The sequence below is a fragment of the Serinus canaria genome, chromosome 4A, assembly GCF_022539315.1.
Source record: "Serinus canaria isolate serCan28SL12 chromosome 4A, serCan2020, whole genome shotgun sequence".
NCBI lineage: Eukaryota > Metazoa > Chordata > Aves > Passeriformes > Fringillidae > Serinus > Serinus canaria.
The window spans coordinates 15,181,098-15,197,527 of record NC_066318.1 but is presented as its reverse complement, the minus strand read 5'-3'; the positions used below and the strand labels follow the sequence as shown (position 1 = coordinate 15,197,527).

Below are 16,430 nucleotides of genomic sequence, written 5' to 3'. Positions count from 1 at the left end.
TGTTTAAACACCTCTTGATTCATCTCCAGTTACAACAGAATTTCTTTTAAGGGTCCCTTTATCATTCCACCCAGACAGGAACAATGTACATGGAGGGACTCTAGAAAGGTGACTCAGAAAATCCCAGCGTGTGTTTCACAGCAGAGTTTCTCACTTCCTAACGAGGGTTTCTGATCTTCCTCTGGTGCTCTGCAGTTCCAGTGTCTGACGAAGACTCTGATGCAATGGTGGATGATCCCAATGACGAGGATTTTGTCCCTTTCCGGACGCGGCGCTCCACGCGGATGTCGCTGCGCGCTCAGATGGCGCAGCGAGCTGCCCGCTCCTCCTTCACCAAGATGACATGTGCCAACTGCCGGACTCCGCTGCAGAAGGGCCAGACTGCCTACCAGAGAAAAGGCCTTCCTCAGCTCTTCTGCTCCAGCTCCTGTCTCACCACCTTCTCAAAAAAACCACCTGGCAAGAAGATATGCACCTTCTGCAAAAAGTGTGTGTTCATTCCCCTTTCCTCAGTGCTCCCGTGCTTGTGACCCCACTCAACTGCTCCACAGCTCTCCTGCCAGTGGCCCTCATTCACCCACATCATTCCTGCCCACTGCCAGCTGCTGCCCCGTGTCTTCTTTCACACACTGCCTGTCCCATGCTCCCTACACCCCCTTAATGTTATTGCTTTCCCTGCCTGTCCCCAGACTTAGTGCCCCATATTCCAGCCTCCCCTCAAAACAACCTCCTGCATGCTCTGTCTTCAGACACCTCTCTCCTGAGCCAGGACAAAAGCTGCTGTGAGACAGTTCTTGCCAACCTTTTGGGACACCAGAAAGTCCTGTACATTGCAGTGAGCCATCCTATCCCTTTATGGCAGGACACACATGTTCCTGCACTAACCCATCCCCTCCTGATTCCCAGGGAGATCTGGAACACCAAGGACTCTGTGGTTGCCCAGATTGGTTCAGGTGGCTCTTTCCATGAGTTCTGCACCTCTGTCTGCCTTTCCCTCTACGAGGCCCAGCAGCACAGACCAGCACCTCAGTCTGCAGATGCCTCGGACACCAGCCGCTGCAGTGTTTGCCACAAACCTGGCGAGGTAAACAAATCCCTTTTCCTTCCCATGTCCTGGAGGAAGTGCTTAGGACTCGCAGCACTTAGTCTTGGTTAAGACCAGGGCATTTGCCAGGTTTTCCTGTGGCCCCTGAGCTGGCTTGGGCTCACTCTCAAGCTTTTCCTTGCCTGAGGCTCACTGCTTCTTGCCATTCTGCTCTCTCAGTTGTTCCTCTGAAGGGAGAGCACCCCAAGTCCACACCAGCTTCCAGTATGGCACTTCCCAGAGTTTTAGTGCCTGTTATCCCGAGGGCTGTGCTTGTATTGGTACAGCTGCATTGGAAGGAGGCCTGTGGTGATTTGGGAGTGACAGCACTGATGTCTCTGCAGATCCAGCATGAGGTCAGCAATGGGAACGTGGTTCACCGTATCTGCAGCGACGCCTGCTTCACCAAGTTCCGGGCCACCAAGGGGCTGAAAACGAACTGCTGTGACTACTGTGGACTTTATATCTACAACAAGGGCTTGCCTCTGGAGTACCTCTTCCATGAAGGCCAGCAAAAACGCTTTTGCAACTCTGCGTGTCTCAACAGTTACAAGAAGGTGGGCGGGGGCAGCTGCCTGGGTGGGGTGGGGGGGTCTGTGTAGGCACACAGCAACTTTGCTTGGTGTGGCACAGTATTTTTTATTAAATAGGAGGTGACTTGAATCCCCTTGGTCTTTGATTGCTGACAAAACAGCTAAAAGATTGCTGTGGGGAAACTCTGAAGCAGGCAAACAGAATTTTGATTGTATCTGCATGAGGCCCACCATGGGCCCAAGCATGGGTCAGAAAGTCCATGAACTGATGACAGAGTGACAGTGGTATATGCAGTTAGCATGGACTGGCTTCTGGATGTCTCTCTAGAGCTGGGCTAGGTATGTTCCTCTGTCACCTGAGCAATCTTCACTTAACTGTGTTGGAAGGGGTTGCCAAACTCTGTTTTCCTGCCAGGCTACCCTTGAAATGAGAAGTTGAAGTGCCAAAGGCAGCTTTTCTTGCTACCATCACCTGAATCTGCAGACTGTGAGCCTATCCCTGGAATCAGGTGGTCACTGATTCTAGGGATAGGAATTCTGATTCCAGGGACAGGAGAGGATACGGGATAGTCCTGTAGTGGATACAGCAGTGGGGTGAGATATGGCCAGCTGTGATGGTCTTCTGGAAGCTCTGTTCTGCTCTGTGTTTGCAGAAGAACACTCGGGTCTACCCCTGCATGTGGTGCAAGACGCTGTGCAAGAACTTTGACATGCTGCCCAACGTGGATCGCAGTGGCAAGATGGGCCTGTTCTGCTCCATTTGCTGCACTACCTCCCACAAAGTGAAGCAGTCAGGCTTAGTTGGTAAGAGCACCTGTGCAGAGGGAATCATCACCTCTCCACTTAATTCCTTCCTTGGTATTGTTTATTGCTTGTGGATGGGACTGAAAAGAAGGTAAAAGCCTGGGGCAAAGGTCCAGTGAGACAAGTAGAAGTGCAGAGGGAGGAACCCTTGCAGCGTGTAGAAATCTTAATAGAGGTAGTGTACATTGCTATTCTTGAGAATGCAGGGAGCAGGTGTAGTGCTGGATTGTGCTGGCATTGCCCTTCCCATTACATGGTGTACTGGGGTTTCCAGGAGTTGGACAAGTGTTGCAGCCTGTTTTGTCCAGATTCCTATAGAGCCATGGTCACTTCTGTGAACCACTCTGATCTCCATCTGTTTAACATTTCTGTCTTAGCAGAATCTGGTGCTCTTAGTTTCCTGCTGTTCTTGTCCCTTGCTTTTTGGTAATAGCTTGACAGACTGAGGATGAGTGAGTAGCTTGCATGCCCTCCTCAGAATCCAGTGCCACATCCTGTGCTACTGCCCTCACCAATTCCTGTCTGTTTCATCAGGTCCCCCTAGACCCTGCAGCTTCTGCAGAAAGAGTTTATCTGAACCCTGCTATTACAACAAGACAGACCGGGTTGTCTACCAGTTCTGCAGCCCCAGCTGCTGGACCAAATTCCAGGTACTGAAATATCCTTCATGCTGGGCTGGGCCATGGAGCTCATGCCTCCTTTCGCACAAAGCAGAGGCTCCACCTTCCTTGAGCTCCTCAGGGAGGGCTCCTCAGAAAGTCTCTTCTGGAGCACAGGAGTTGCAGTGACTGTGATTGCTCAAATCCCAGTCTTGGCCCTGTGTCCCCCAACACAAGATGTGTTGTCTAAAAATTTACAAGTAGCAGGCCTGGATACCTCTTGTTTAATAATCCTCAAAGGCTTGACTGGTGATTTTTAATCTTCTGATGTTAAGTTTCAGCATATGTGAGATGTCTGTGGTATTCATAGGCAATTTCAAGAATAATAGTTTTGTACAGTTGTCAAAGAACAAAGTAACAGCCAGGAAGACCTGAGAAACTCAGGCCAGGACATGTCTTGGGCAACTGAGAAAACATAGAAAATCTAGAGGTAAGAGTTAGTTACCAGCAGTTGCAGCATTTAATTTTGAGATTTGATTTGTTTGGGGCTTTTTTTTTCTTTTTTGGTGGGCGGGTGGAGACATTTGGTTGGTTGGGGTTTTTTGGTGTGTTTCTTTTTGTTTCTTTCTGTTTGTTTATTTGGGGTTTTTTTATAAATCCTTGATGTAATCCTTCACTGAGGTCACAAACAGTGTGAGTAGTGTAGCTATAGAGCTTTTAGCATTGTAGACTTCATAAGATTAGAATCATAGAACAGTTTGGGTTGAAAGGGACCTTTAGATGTCACCTTTAGATGGGCCAGCCTCCCCTCCGTGAGCAGGGACATCTTCAATTAGATCAGGCTGCTCAGAGTCCTGTCCAATCTGATCTTGAATATTTCCAGGGTTAGGGCACCTACCTGTGCCAGTGTTTCACCACCCACTTGTGAAAAAAAACCCAAAAAAAACCCCAACAAAACAACCAAACTAATCTCAATATGCTCTCTTTTAGGTTAAAACTATTACCCCTTGTCCTATTGCAACAGGCTCTGCTAAAATGTGTGTCCCCATCGTGCTTACAAGCCCCCTTTTGAGTATTGAAAGGCCACACAATAAGGCATCCCCAGAGCCTTCTCCAAGCTGAATAATCCCAACTCTCAACCTTTCTTGACGGGAGAACTGTTCCAACCCTCTGATCATTTTTATGGCCCTCCTCTGGACTTGCTCCAACAGGTCCATATGATTCCTGTGCTGGGGACCCCAGAGCTGGAGGCAACACTGCAGGTGGGGTCTGACCAGAGTGGAGCAGAGGGGCAGAATCTTCTTCCTCTACTCTATTGAGGAGACAACTAGGTTGGTTAGGCAGGACTTGCCCTTGGTGCCCTGTGCTGGCTGTGTTGGCACCTCCTGTGCTCCATGTGCCTCAACACAGCTTCTAGAAGGATCTGTTCCATGATCTTCACAGGCACTGCACAGTTCAGTTGTTTCCAGGGTCCTCCATTCTACCCATTTTAGAAATGGTTGCAACTTTTCCCAACTAGGACTTCATTAATTCAACTTGAATTATTACCAAATAAAATCAGCATTGTAAACATATGAGTAAACCCATGCATCACCTGGGTTAGGAACTGTCTTGCTGGCAGATCTCAGAACACACTTGTCAAAGAAAAAACACTGAAGAGAATGTTTCAAGATGGCTTCTTGGGGATCAGTGTTAAGCCCAAAGACTTCAACATCTTCATTGATCACTTGGCAATAAAGTCAAAGTAAGCATGATGAAATATAGCAGATGAAACAAAAACTGGTGAAGTGTTAGCCCATGCTGCATTCAGGGTAGTCAGAGAAAGCAAAGCAATTGGATTAATTGACAAGGCTGGTTCCTCCTAATGTGTGCTTAAATGCAGTTTCAGTGCAAGATCCTGTGTCAGGCTTACTCAGGTAGTGTGGAGATACAAATCCTGGAAAGTAAGGATTTTGAAAAGGCTATGGAATTACAGCAGATAAACTATTCAGTATGAGCATCTCAGTTTACATTCACACAGGGAAGGATTAATTTATTGCAAGTACAAGCAAGCAAACATAGAGTTAAGGTTTGAGGGCTAGGGAGCAAAAGAGCTGCCTAGAATGATGCACATCTAGGAAGGATGTTCTCCAATGTCCACTTCATTTTCAATGCTGAAGAAAAATTGGAAGTATTCTGAAGAAAAATCCAAAAATTAAATTGGGGCTTGAAAAATGCTTGTCCTGAGGCACTTGCAGAATGTCTTACCTGAAGTTATCAGAAAGAAAACCAGGAATGACTTTATTAATAAATATATCCTTGTGGATAAGACACATGCTAAATGCGTTGTGGACAAGACACCAAATGCTGTTTATTCTAGCAGATTAATCTAGCAGAAAATGGGATGAGAGGCTGCTTGAATTCTTAAGTTGCATTATCTTGAAAATAGAAATCAGACACCTGTGCTTGAAGAACTTTTAGAGAAATCCTCAGAAGAGGTAGCAGAGCCCTCATCATCTAAGTTTTCAAATCCAGTGGTGTGGCAGCTTGAAAGCTTGCCTTCCTGAGAAGAGCTGGACCCAGCACACTGGAAGCAAAGTGAAATTGCTCTCAAGAATCATCTCTCCAGGAGCTTGAGGCATAATGAGATGGACTGACCGAATCCCCACAGTGGCAGCAGAGGGGTGCCAGGCAGGCTGCAGGCCAGGAAGGAGGTGGCAGTGGTGGCAGTGTGAGGCAGGTGCCTGCTGCCCTCCAGCTGCTCTTCCCCCATGAGCTGTCTCTGTCTCCTGCAGCGCACCAGCCCGGAAGGTGGGATCCACCTCAACTGCCATTACTGTCACAATCTGTTCAGCGGGAAGCCGGAGATCCTAGACTGGCAGGTGAGGACTTCCCCTGGGGGGATGTTGAGGTGGAGGCCAACACTGCAGAGAACCTCTGGGGTACTTCCTCTCCCTGCTCTAAGCAGAGCTCCTCCTCTGCCAGTCCTCTGAATGCCTTAGCTGCAGAGATGTGCCTGGAGACTACGCTGAGTGCCGTACTCCTAATGTTCAGCAGGATGTCAGAAGGGCAGGAGGAGACCACTCCTGCCAAATCCTGTGCTGGGAGAGTTGAGGACTTAACTCAGCCCTGTAGTCTTTCTCTTGCTTCCCTGAGAAGTATGGAAACCTCCTGCCAGCCTGGCTGACCTGGCTGTGGTCTCTTTGGCAGGACAAGGTGTATCAGTTCTGCTGCAAGGACTGCTGCGAGGACTTCAAGCGGCTGCGTGGGGTGGTGTCTCAGTGTGAGCACTGCAAGCAGGAGAAGCTGCTGCATGAGAAGATCCGTTTCTCTGGAGTGGAGAAGAACTTCTGCAGCGAAGGTACTTGGGGAAGGCATGGGAAAGGCAGAGCCCCCATGCCAGCCCATGCTGGGGGAGGAGAAGAGAGCATGGAGAGGAACAGAGGGGAGATTGTCTTAGCCAGGCCCTGGGGCAAGAGCCTTGCCATGCAGTGAAGGGAGGACTGTTGTGGGGATGGCTTGCTGTCCAGCCAGGCCCTAGGGCAAGATCTTTACCGTTCATTGTGTCCTTGGGGAGGGCCTTCTCACAGCTTTTCTCTCTCTGGGGGCTGGGGAGACAGCAGGTGGCAGCTCCGCTCCTCCTGTCATCATGCACTTCTACGCTCTTGCGTCTGGGCTGGCCTGACCTGGCCTTGCCCTGCCTGCTGGGTTCCTGCACACAGGAGGTTGGAGTCAGACTCTTCCTAGAAGCATGGAGGTGAGAGATGGCAAGTCCCCGTGAGGTCCCATCTTATCCCAGCCCTAGGGGCCAGTGCTGGATTGTTCCCTACAGTGTGTTGCGTGTGCTCTGTTGTCTCCGCAGACCTGGATTCTGGTCATGTTTGGGTCAGGGAGGCCCCCAGTTCATCCTGGGAAGGTTTCACTCCTATTGTTTCTCCGCAGGGTGTGTGCTTCTTTACAAACAGGATTTCACCAAGAACCTGGGCCTGTGCTGCATCACCTGCACCTACTGTTCTCAGACCTGCCAGCGGGCGGTCACCGAGCAGCTGGAGGGCAGCACCTGGGACTTCTGTAGTGAAGACTGCAAAAGCAAATACTTGCTCTGGTACTTCAAGGTCAGTATTGGCACTGGCAGCTTGTGCTAAGTGCTGTGGTGGGCACGGCACCCAGATAAGTGGGCATTGCTCTGAGGAAGTTCGCACTGCTGGAGTCTGGCTGGCACTGCTGCGGAGAACCTGGCACTGCTGGAGTCCTGCCTGGCAATGACGGGACACTGCTACGGGGAAGCTCACGTAGCTGGAGTCCCCAGCTGATCCTGCCAGACAGAGCACTGCACTGAGGAAGCTCACAGTGCTGGATCCGCGGCCAGTGCTGCTGGGAGAAGTTCGCACCGCTGGAGTCCCTGGCTGGCACTGGCAGGGCACTGCTGTGGGGAAGCTCACTGCACCTTGCGATGTGCACCTTTCACTGGAGAGTTGTGTTGCACTCGGAGGGGGTGTGGTTAGTTACTCGTTGTTTCTCTCCTGCTGATGCGGGCTTTAGGCAGCTCGGTGCCATGCCTGCAAGCGTCAGGGGAAGCTGCTGGAAACCATCCACTGGCGGGGGCAAATCAAACACTTCTGCAACCAGCAGTGTCTGCTGCGATTTTACAATCAACAGAACCAGCCCAACCTGGACACGCAGAAGGGGCCCGAGAGCCTGCTGAACAGTGAGTAGGAGGGAGGGAGGGAACCTGCATAGCTCAGTCTGAGAGACTCAGGGAAGACTCAACAGCAGGGGGTGGAAGCTGCCTGCCTGGGACTGGAGGAGACGCTAGGGAACAATCCTGCACTGGCCCCTGGGGGGGAAAGGACGGAGTGGGACCTAATGGGCTTCTCCATCTCTAACATCTATGGTTCTATGACACACAGGGCCCAGACGGGAGGAGCCGGTGCCAGCGTGCTGCCTGTAGCTCACACTCTTAGCGAGGATACTCAGGGATTTAACATCCTCAAGTTGCCAGCGGAGAGCTCGATTTACAGGGTTAGGGGACAGCGTGGTTTGGCATGACAATCCACCTGCAGCCTCACACCACCTCCGAGCTGTGACCTTCTCAGATCTCATAAACTAATCTGGATTGGGCCAGGTCAGTGCTTGGATGGGAAACATTCAAGGACAAAGAAGGGTGCTGCAGGAAGTGGTGCTGGTGATGCTGTAGGTGGGCTCTCCTTCAGCCAGAGCTGAACCTAGAACGGTCTTGAGGGAGCACTGAGCTGCTGGAGGCACTGTGTCTTGCGATGTTAGGTTGGAGTCCTACCACTTACCCAAAGTTCACTGCAGCTTTGGGGAGTTGCCAACTCTGTGTCCCAGATAACCCCATTCTGCATCCATGGAGTACCAGCTGGAGAGGAGATTTTCACTGCCTGTTGCCCCATTTCCTATCATTAATTCAAGCCACTTCCTTATGGAAGATTGCAAAGTGCTTTGGGATCCCTCAGGATGGAAGGTGCTCCTAGTGACAGTGACAAGACACCGCTTGGCCCACGGACACCTGCAGTCTCATTCTGCTTGGTCTTTCTTAGGCCATGATCTCCTGGGTGACCTGGGGGATATAGTTAAAGTGCTTGCAGCTTATGGTGGGACTTGCGTCAGTGCATTAAGCTTCAACACATAGCTGCATCACAGGTTCAGGGCTTTGCTGGCCTCCCTGGGATTTCATGATGTGTAAAACCCTGGTTAGGGTGTGCCAAGGAGAGGAAACCAAGACAAGGACCTTCGCATGAGAGACCTCATCCTCCATCTCCAGACTCTTGAGGTTCCTCCCCTGACTGTAGAGCACTGATCATAGGACAGGGGAAGCTCTGGATGTCGTTGCTGCTTAGGCAGTAAAGCAGAACTGGTCTGCCAGAAGCAGCAGGTTCCCCCAGCTAGGGGAAACCAGCCCTCCAAGAGCCATAACAGGCTGTGTGAGGTAAGCTCAAGGGGCAGCACACTGGAGTGACCTGGAAAAGGAACTGTTGGTTTCTGCTGGCACAGGAGAGCCCATGGGAATTCTGCTTGATTTACAGTGCTCTGCTGCCCAAGGGAGGAAGAGCTGTGTGACATGCTGGTTCCTGTAGCTCTCCAAGTGATTCCACAGGCCTAGCCATGCTGTTCCATTTGTCCTCGCTGTCAAAGCCCATCGCTTTTGAGAGATCTGTACCATGGCTTTTGGGACAGGCACAGTGGGCAAGCTCTGCCTGCAGAGGGAAGATGTTTCACACTGTTCAGCCCTTGTCTCCTTGGAGCCATGGACCACAAGACTGAGAAGTACTGTCACCACCACCACCAACCAGAGAGTCTCAGGCCTCCTCAACCACATCTCTGAAGGCCCCCCAGAACTCTGCTGTTTGGTATGTGGGGCATCACTCTTCACTGTGCCACAGCTGCATCTCCATGCAACCTGTAAGGACTAAAGGCAGCCGAAGAAAAGCCTGTCATCAGTTGTCAGTGCTCATCTGAGCTCGAGTTCCAGGCTGTCTCAGCAGTTACTGTGCTTAGTGGATGCTGCTGGTGGCACTGGGCCCTCTGTATGCTCTGGCACACCAGTCCCCTGCCAGATGTGGGACAGCTGTGGACATCCTTGCCCGAGGACTGTGGCATACTGCTGAGTTTGCAAAGGAAGGATGCTGAAGCCAGGACCCACTTACAGAGAGCTTTCTAGCGGTGCTGTGCTGTGCTGTGCAGGGGATTTTGGGAGGGCCAGCTTCTGCATGGTCTCCTGTGGGCCTGAGAGCTTTGTTCCCAGTTTGCAAGGGACTACCTGGATTTCAGGCTCATCTTGGACAGAGCTGTTTATTCTTGCTTACTCTCTTGCAGCCAGTGATTGCCTAAAACCATCAATTCCTGTGATCCAGTGGCTGCTACCAGTCTGGTGATCCTGAGAGTTCTTGTAGCTAATCATACAAGCAAACATTCCCTTGTTGGGAACAGCAGTATGTAGTGTGGGATTGAGGAGCTTTGCTTCAAAACTGTGCCAAAGGCTTCCAAAAGGAGCTGGCTCTGCACTAGGCTGTCCAGCTGGAGAGGGTAGAAATCACAGTTGTGGCAGGCAGTGCCTTGACAGCTCCTTGTTGGTGTTGGGATGAGAAAAAGAACAAGCTGCAGCTTTCCTGGAAGCCTGGACACATAGCACATGGCAGGAGAATCTTGTTTTCTTTAGTCCTAAATCATTGCCAGTGGGGCAATCATGTTTGCTTTAGATTCTGCTGCAGCAGAAACTTTGCTCATAAGCCATAGCTTGTCTTTTCTCATTCAGGCCATTGGTGTTTACTGCCTGGACCCGCTGCCTATCCACTTTGGGTTGTCAGGGTGAGTTCTTGGCCCCTGACACTGCTTCAGATCCTATGGCTGCATGCTTAGCTGCAGACTAGGGAGCTTTCTCCAACTGGGGTTCATCTGTTGCCCCCTGTGGTGGTCAGCAAGTAGAGCCTGATGGGCCTCAAACTGTACGAGAATTATCCTGCATTTCCTCAGGTCAGAAGAAGTCTTCACAGCATGAATGTCCCTGTGTTAGACCTTTAGGAATCTGGGTCTTTCCTGAAGGACCTGTCTGCGTACAGGAGTTGTGAATGGACCCACCACTGCCTTTGGGTGCTGGGACCTGCTGCTGTCCTTGCAGGGGTCTCTTTCATGCATGGCCCACCAGTAGAAGGCAATTCTTTTTGCCAGTCATGTGGGTAACCAGGGATCACTGGAGACTGGGATGAAGGTGCTCTGTTAGCTCACCAGCCTTTGAGACGGGTGCAGGTTTTCTGCAGAGCACATGAGCTGGAATTCTCATCCAGGGCAGGGTGATAGTGTCACCACCTGAGACTCACATGAGCTGGAATTCTCATCCAGGGCAGGGTGATAGTGTCACCACCTGAGACCAGCGTCTGCCACATGCGCCTCTCACCTGCAGGTGATCCTCTCTTTCCTTAGGGGAATGGACTGCATCCCTAGGGCTGGGGCAAAGCTGTCTCTCTGCTTTCTGGGATTTCTCACAATGCTGCTACTAGCTCTGTCACCTTCTTCCCAGGGATCTCGAAGCACTTTGCCAAGATATTTGTTGTAGGGATATGGAGGCACAGGGAGGGGCCATGGCTCGGTACAGCAAGCCAATAGGCAGAGCTGGGATTAGAGCCCTGGATTCCTCTCTCTACAAGGGGCTGGGATTTCTCCTGACCTGCTGTGATGGGGAAGGGGTGGACTGTAAGGGAACACAAAATCACATGGGAATAACTTGATTTTGGAGTTGTAGTGTCTTCTGAGGTTTAGGGCTAGAGATTGTGGAAACATTAACTGTTCCTGGAGTGGCCAGGAGCAGTTTCTGGGGAGCCTGTCCCTGCTCTCTGGCTGCTTGCACCTCCAGTCCCAGCAGTGGGACATGTTGGCCCAGGAGCTCTTGAACTTAAGAGTTGTTGCTTTCTCTTACAGGTCAGACTTCAGAGCCAAAACCATCTGTCCCTTCCACACAGAAGGCAGAAACTAACATGGTAAGACCCTTTGTCTTGCAAACTCCTACCACCAAACGGGTTGTCCCCAAAGAGAGGACAGTTCTGCCATTGCTCAGGGAGATTCCATTCTTAAAAAAAAATGCGTTTTGAGATGTCTGGGTAGTGGGAGATGAAAAGAACTCCTAGGAAGGCAGCATCAACATATCGCCTGCAAGGGGGAAGAATAACTGTTCCTCAGCAATCATTGATGAATATGCTGACACTGGCACTGGCTCCTCTTTGCACAGTGCTTTCCTGTGCCTGGGTATAGTTGCTGTCCCACTCTTCCCCTCTACCCCATGGGACAGGAGCCACCATTGCTGGACTCCTGGCACAGCAGAGGCAGCACACAGGCTTGCTGCCTGCCAGGAACAGCTTGGCTGTCCTTCATCATGGCCTGACCATGGGAGTGTCCACATGTTGGGGACTGCCAGGCTCCAGGAGGTGCTTTGGGAGTCATTCCATCTGCACCTGTAGTAGGGAAGAGTTTGTGCTGCCTTAGGTGGACACCAACCTCCTGCTTTCTGCATTTCCCCAGCTGTCAGCAAAGGCCTCCTCAGCCCAAACGTCTCCAGCTGTGCCACCTCCCGCCCCACCTCTGGTTCCAGCCACCCCTCGGAAAAACAAAGCTGCCATGTGTAAACCCCTGATGCAGAACCGGGGTGTCTCCTGCAAGCTTGAAATGAAGTCCAAAGGATGTCAGACAGGTAGGAAAGCAAGACTTAACTGTAGGATTACAGGGGTGTGTTTTGGAAAGGCAAGTGGCACTTCCCTGCTCCAGACTAACTGTGAATCCAGCCTGAAATGCTGCACAGAGCGAGCTGGGTGTTTGGCACCGTGCTGAGAAGTCTCTGGGCAGGTGCAGGGCACACATGACAGGATTTTCCATCACCATTTCCATCACCAGCAAAAGGAGAGATGTAGAGAGCTCTGTAGCGTGATCCTACCTCTTGTGGGACAGCTCCTGTCCGTCTGGAGATCATTAGCTTGTCTGAGGACTGTCTGCTAAACCAGTTCCACTCTAGTTCCTGTTGGGCATGTGTGTGTGGTCTGCAGCATATGCAAGGCAAATAGACCTCTCAGCAGGGCTATGTAAGAGCAGGATTTTTACTTCTGGCTAAGGCAAGCCTCTCCTGTTGCTGGCCTTGACTTGCTGCTATTGCAGCTCTGCCCCTGAGTCCTAGGAGCTGGTGGCTGGAAGGGCCATGGTGCTGGATGGCTGGGGGCATGGCAGCATGCAGCAGAGCTGGGTGGAGGAACTTCTGGGATTAAAGTCACTGATGTATTTTTGCTCTTGTCAGAGGCTGACTGGAAGCCCCAGCTGGTTGTGTTGCCAATCCCTGTCCCGATCTTCGTGCCTGTGCCTATGCATATGTACTGCCAGAAAGTACCTGTGCCTTTCTCCATGCCTGTCCCGGTAAGCACCACGCTTCACCTGCCCATGTTCTCCTGCTCTTGTGATCCTGCCTTGCTCAAGTCTCCCTGCTTCTCTGTTCATGCTCTTCTCCTGCCTCTGCTTTTATGTCAGTCTACTGAGTGTCAGTTTTCTGCCTGGTGTGCTGCTGTCCACAGGTGCCTGTGCCAATGTTCCTGCCCACCACACTGGAGAGCACAGAGAAGATTGTGGAGACCATTGAGGAACTGAAGGTGAAGATACCCTCCAATCCCCTAGAGGCTGACATCCTGGCTATGGCTGAGATGATTGCAGAGGCTGAGGAACTGGACAAAGCCTCCTCGGACTTGTGTGGTAGGTTCTGCCGTGGCTTGGTCTGGTCCAACAGCTGGGATCAAGGAGGGTTTGCTAGCTCTTGGAGCTAAAACACCTGCTGGGATTGTGGCTCTCCCAAAGCCTTGGTAAAGGAAGCAGGGAAGAGCAAGTCCTTAACTTCTGCTGAGAGCTACCAGAAGGGAAGAGCTGCAGCAGGGTGCAGTGTCTGCCACTGTCCCTTTTGGGGTGCCAGTCTTGTGGCACATGTGCAGCTCTCTCAGTTTATTCAGGTGGCTGTACAGATTCTTCCCTAAAGCAGCTTCCATGCTACAAAAGGTAGCTGCGTGCAGCCCTAGTCTTTTGGGTTTTTCACTTGGGGGCTGCATTCCTACAGATGGCAATGATGGGGGCTGTGGATGGGGAGACAACAACTTTCCAGTGTCTTGCTGTCCAGGGAAAGCTGGACAGCTCAAGTGTAGTGGGGCTGCTCTGAGCCCAGGGATCCTGACTTCATTTTCCAGCTGTCAAAGGGAAAACAGACAAAAGACTTTCAAGAAAGTTTGGTTTCTGATGAACTTTTTCCTTTCAGACCTGGTGAGCAATCAGAGTGCAGAGGGTCTCCTGGAGGACTGTGATCTGTTTGGACCAGCACGGGATGATGTGTTGGCTATGGCTGTCAAGATGGCAAATGTCCTCGATGAGCCGGGCCAGGACCTGGAGGCTGACTTCCCTAAGAGTAAGAGCTGTGTGACACAGGTGTGCAGGGCTACTGAGGGGCCTCCCACTGCCCTCAGCTGTGTGCACTCCCCTCCTAACTGACCTGGTGTGAGAGCCCTGCAAGCCCTGCTTGCAGCAGGGGTGGGGAGACCACCACTTCTGAAGGAGTGTTTGTTTGTCCAGACTAAACTTACCTGTTGTGAACATAAGATCCGGGGGTGGGGGGATGAGAAGCTGATTTTAACAGCACAAACAGCAGGGCAGCAGTACTGGTGTGTTAATGAGTGATGATTCCAAAAGATCCAGCTAGATGAGAAACCTGGACAAGGCATGGCATCCTGAGAAATGGCAGAATTGCTGAGTGTCTGTTAACAGAAGGTGGAAGAAGAGGCAGGGACTTGCAGGAGCACAGCAATGCTGAGGCAGGATGCTAGCAGCAAACAACAGAATTGAGCTGCCTATGCCAGGCTGTCCACAGTACTTGCCTGACACCAGGGAATGAGGAATGTTCCTCAGGTTTAAAAAGTAAACAAACAAAACCTGTCACAGAGGAAAATGGGGGGTTCTGGTTATTCTGAGAAATTTTAACATTATTTACCAGAGCCTTATTTCCTTTGTTGGGCTGTGGCTAAAAGTTCATTCCAGGCAGTGACAGAGGATGTGAAGTGTTCCCTCTTCATTTTGCTGTAAAATTCAGGCCAGCACAGGGGACAGGATGAGAAATCTCAGCTGAGCCCTTCTGCCTGTGCTTCCTTTTAGACCCTCTGGACATCAACCCCAGTGTGGATTTCCTTTTTGACTGTGGGCTGGTGGGACCAGATGATGTGTCCACAGAGCAAGATCTGCCTCGAGCTGTCCGGAAGGTGAGTTCTCTATGGGTACTGCCTGCTTAAAACCCTTTGGGTTTGGAGTGGGAGCTGCCACCTGGGATATAGAAGGTGAAGTGTACCAGAGTCTTTGGTGTACTGGGGAGGTTGTGCCTTCTCCTTTCAGGCCATGGTTGGCCTGCAGGCCACTCCTTGAATGAAAATACTTGCTTGTCATTTTGGAGGAGCTTTGAATGCTACAAGTCATGTGACAGCTGGTCTCTTTCTTGCCTGTGACCCTCATAACTAATGAGCTTTTGTTGGCTTGGCTGCCAGCAGAACGATGCCTGCTGCCATGGCACACTGTAGGGAGCTGACAGTCAGCAGGTGTGAGGGGTGGCCAGGAGTCCTGCACCTGTCCCAGATGGGTGCCCAGTCTCACAGAACACCTCTCTGCAGGGGCAGAAGCGCCTGGTGCTCTCTGAAAGCTGTTCCCGGGACTCGATGAGCAGCCAGCCCAGCTGTACAGTGCTCAACTACTCATACGGTGTGAATGCCTGGAAGTCCTGGGTACAAGCCAAGTATGCAGGGGGAGAAACCAGCAAGGGAGAGGAGCTCCGCTTTGGCCGTAAGTGCCTTGTCTGGATGCAGGGCAGTGGCAGAAACCTCCCAGAAGTTGGACCTTGGGGTGTTGAGGTGTTCCTGACCTTGTAGGCTGTTGTCTAAGGTTGCTGTGCTTGTCTCTGCAGCCAAGCCCATGAGGATCAAAGAAGACATCTTAGCCTGCTCAGCAGCTGAGCTCAACTACGGCCTGGCACAGTTTGTCAAGGAGATAACCCGGCCCAATGGGGAGCGCTATGAACCAGACAGCATCTATTACCTCTGCCTTGGCATCCAGCAGGTGAGGGAGGCCTGCTGCCCTCATCCTCTACAGCCAGACTGGGGGGTCAGATCTGGTGATGGGAGCTTGTGCCCTTCATTCTGCCTTCTGGGGACCCAAAGAGGCTGGCTGGACTCTCCTTTAGTGCCTCAGCCCAGGATAGCATCCCACCTGGTTTAGTCTTTGTTCCCAAGCTCAGAGAGTAGGATGGCATCTATTCCCCAGTCTTATACCCTTCTTGCACATCTCTGAGGAGGGCTAGGGGATCTCCCCAAACTCAGGCCCTTCTTCAGCACTTGGTCTGCTTTGTCATGCCCCGGGGTTTTCTTTGCAGCTCTCAGAAGTGTCTGCCCAGCAGTTCTGGAGGTGCAAGGAGGTGTGCTCTGCATATGTGCCGTGGGCTCTCTGGGGAGGGTTTGCATTCCAGGTGCTGCTGTGTTTCACTTGGCTGTGTTTTCTGTCCTTTCTAGTACCTGCTTGAGAACAATCGTATGGTGAATATATTTACAGACCTTTACTACCTGACCTTCGTGCAGGAGCTGAACAAATCCCTGAGTGGCTGGCAACCCACAATCTTACCAAATAGTACGTGTCTTCAGAGTACCTTCAGTCCCCACATATCCAGTTTGTGCTTGTAGCCTTGGATCATCTAGCCTCATTGTGCTCCCCCGGCTTTAACCTTGGCATAGGCAGCACAGTCCTGCTGTGTGCTGAGGTCATACTGACCCAAACCAACTGCAGAGCCAGTGTGGTTTGTGCTTCAGCAGCTTCTGTTGCCCACAGTCAGGGCAGCTGAGAGCAGAGCATGTGTGCTTTGTATCCTGG

At 51.4% G+C, this 16,430-nt stretch overlaps 1 protein-coding gene across 6 annotated transcripts in view; it reads left to right on the top strand.

Moving 5' to 3' along the window:
• The window catches only part of ZMYM3 (zinc finger MYM-type containing 3), a 31,760-nt gene that overhangs the window by 12,463 nt on the left and 2,867 nt on the right, over nt 1-16,430 (top strand). For 5 of the 6 annotated variants that reach the window (XM_050974450.1, XM_050974449.1, XM_009099449.4 and 2 more), the window contains exons 5-22: nt 196-487; nt 907-1,084; nt 1,429-1,641; nt 2,271-2,421; nt 2,956-3,071; nt 5,795-5,881; nt 6,210-6,360; nt 6,942-7,114; nt 7,542-7,707; nt 11,436-11,494; nt 12,033-12,201; nt 12,796-12,911; nt 13,067-13,241; nt 13,792-13,938; nt 14,679-14,782; nt 15,185-15,353; nt 15,475-15,626; nt 16,076-16,190. In XM_050974450.1, coding sequence (XP_050830407.1) covers nt 196-487; nt 907-1,084; nt 1,429-1,641; nt 2,271-2,421; nt 2,956-3,071; nt 5,795-5,881; nt 6,210-6,360; nt 6,942-7,114; nt 7,542-7,707; nt 11,436-11,494; nt 12,033-12,201; nt 12,796-12,911; nt 13,067-13,241; nt 13,792-13,938; nt 14,679-14,782; nt 15,185-15,353; nt 15,475-15,626; nt 16,076-16,190 — 2,733 coding nt within the window. The remainder of the gene's footprint in view (nt 1-195; nt 488-906; nt 1,085-1,428; nt 1,642-2,270; nt 2,422-2,955; nt 3,072-5,794; nt 5,882-6,209; nt 6,361-6,941; nt 7,115-7,541; nt 7,708-11,435; nt 11,495-12,032; nt 12,202-12,795; nt 12,912-13,066; nt 13,242-13,791; nt 13,939-14,678; nt 14,783-15,184; nt 15,354-15,474; nt 15,627-16,075; nt 16,191-16,430) is intronic. The other variant, XM_018924564.3, reaches the window with a different exon arrangement.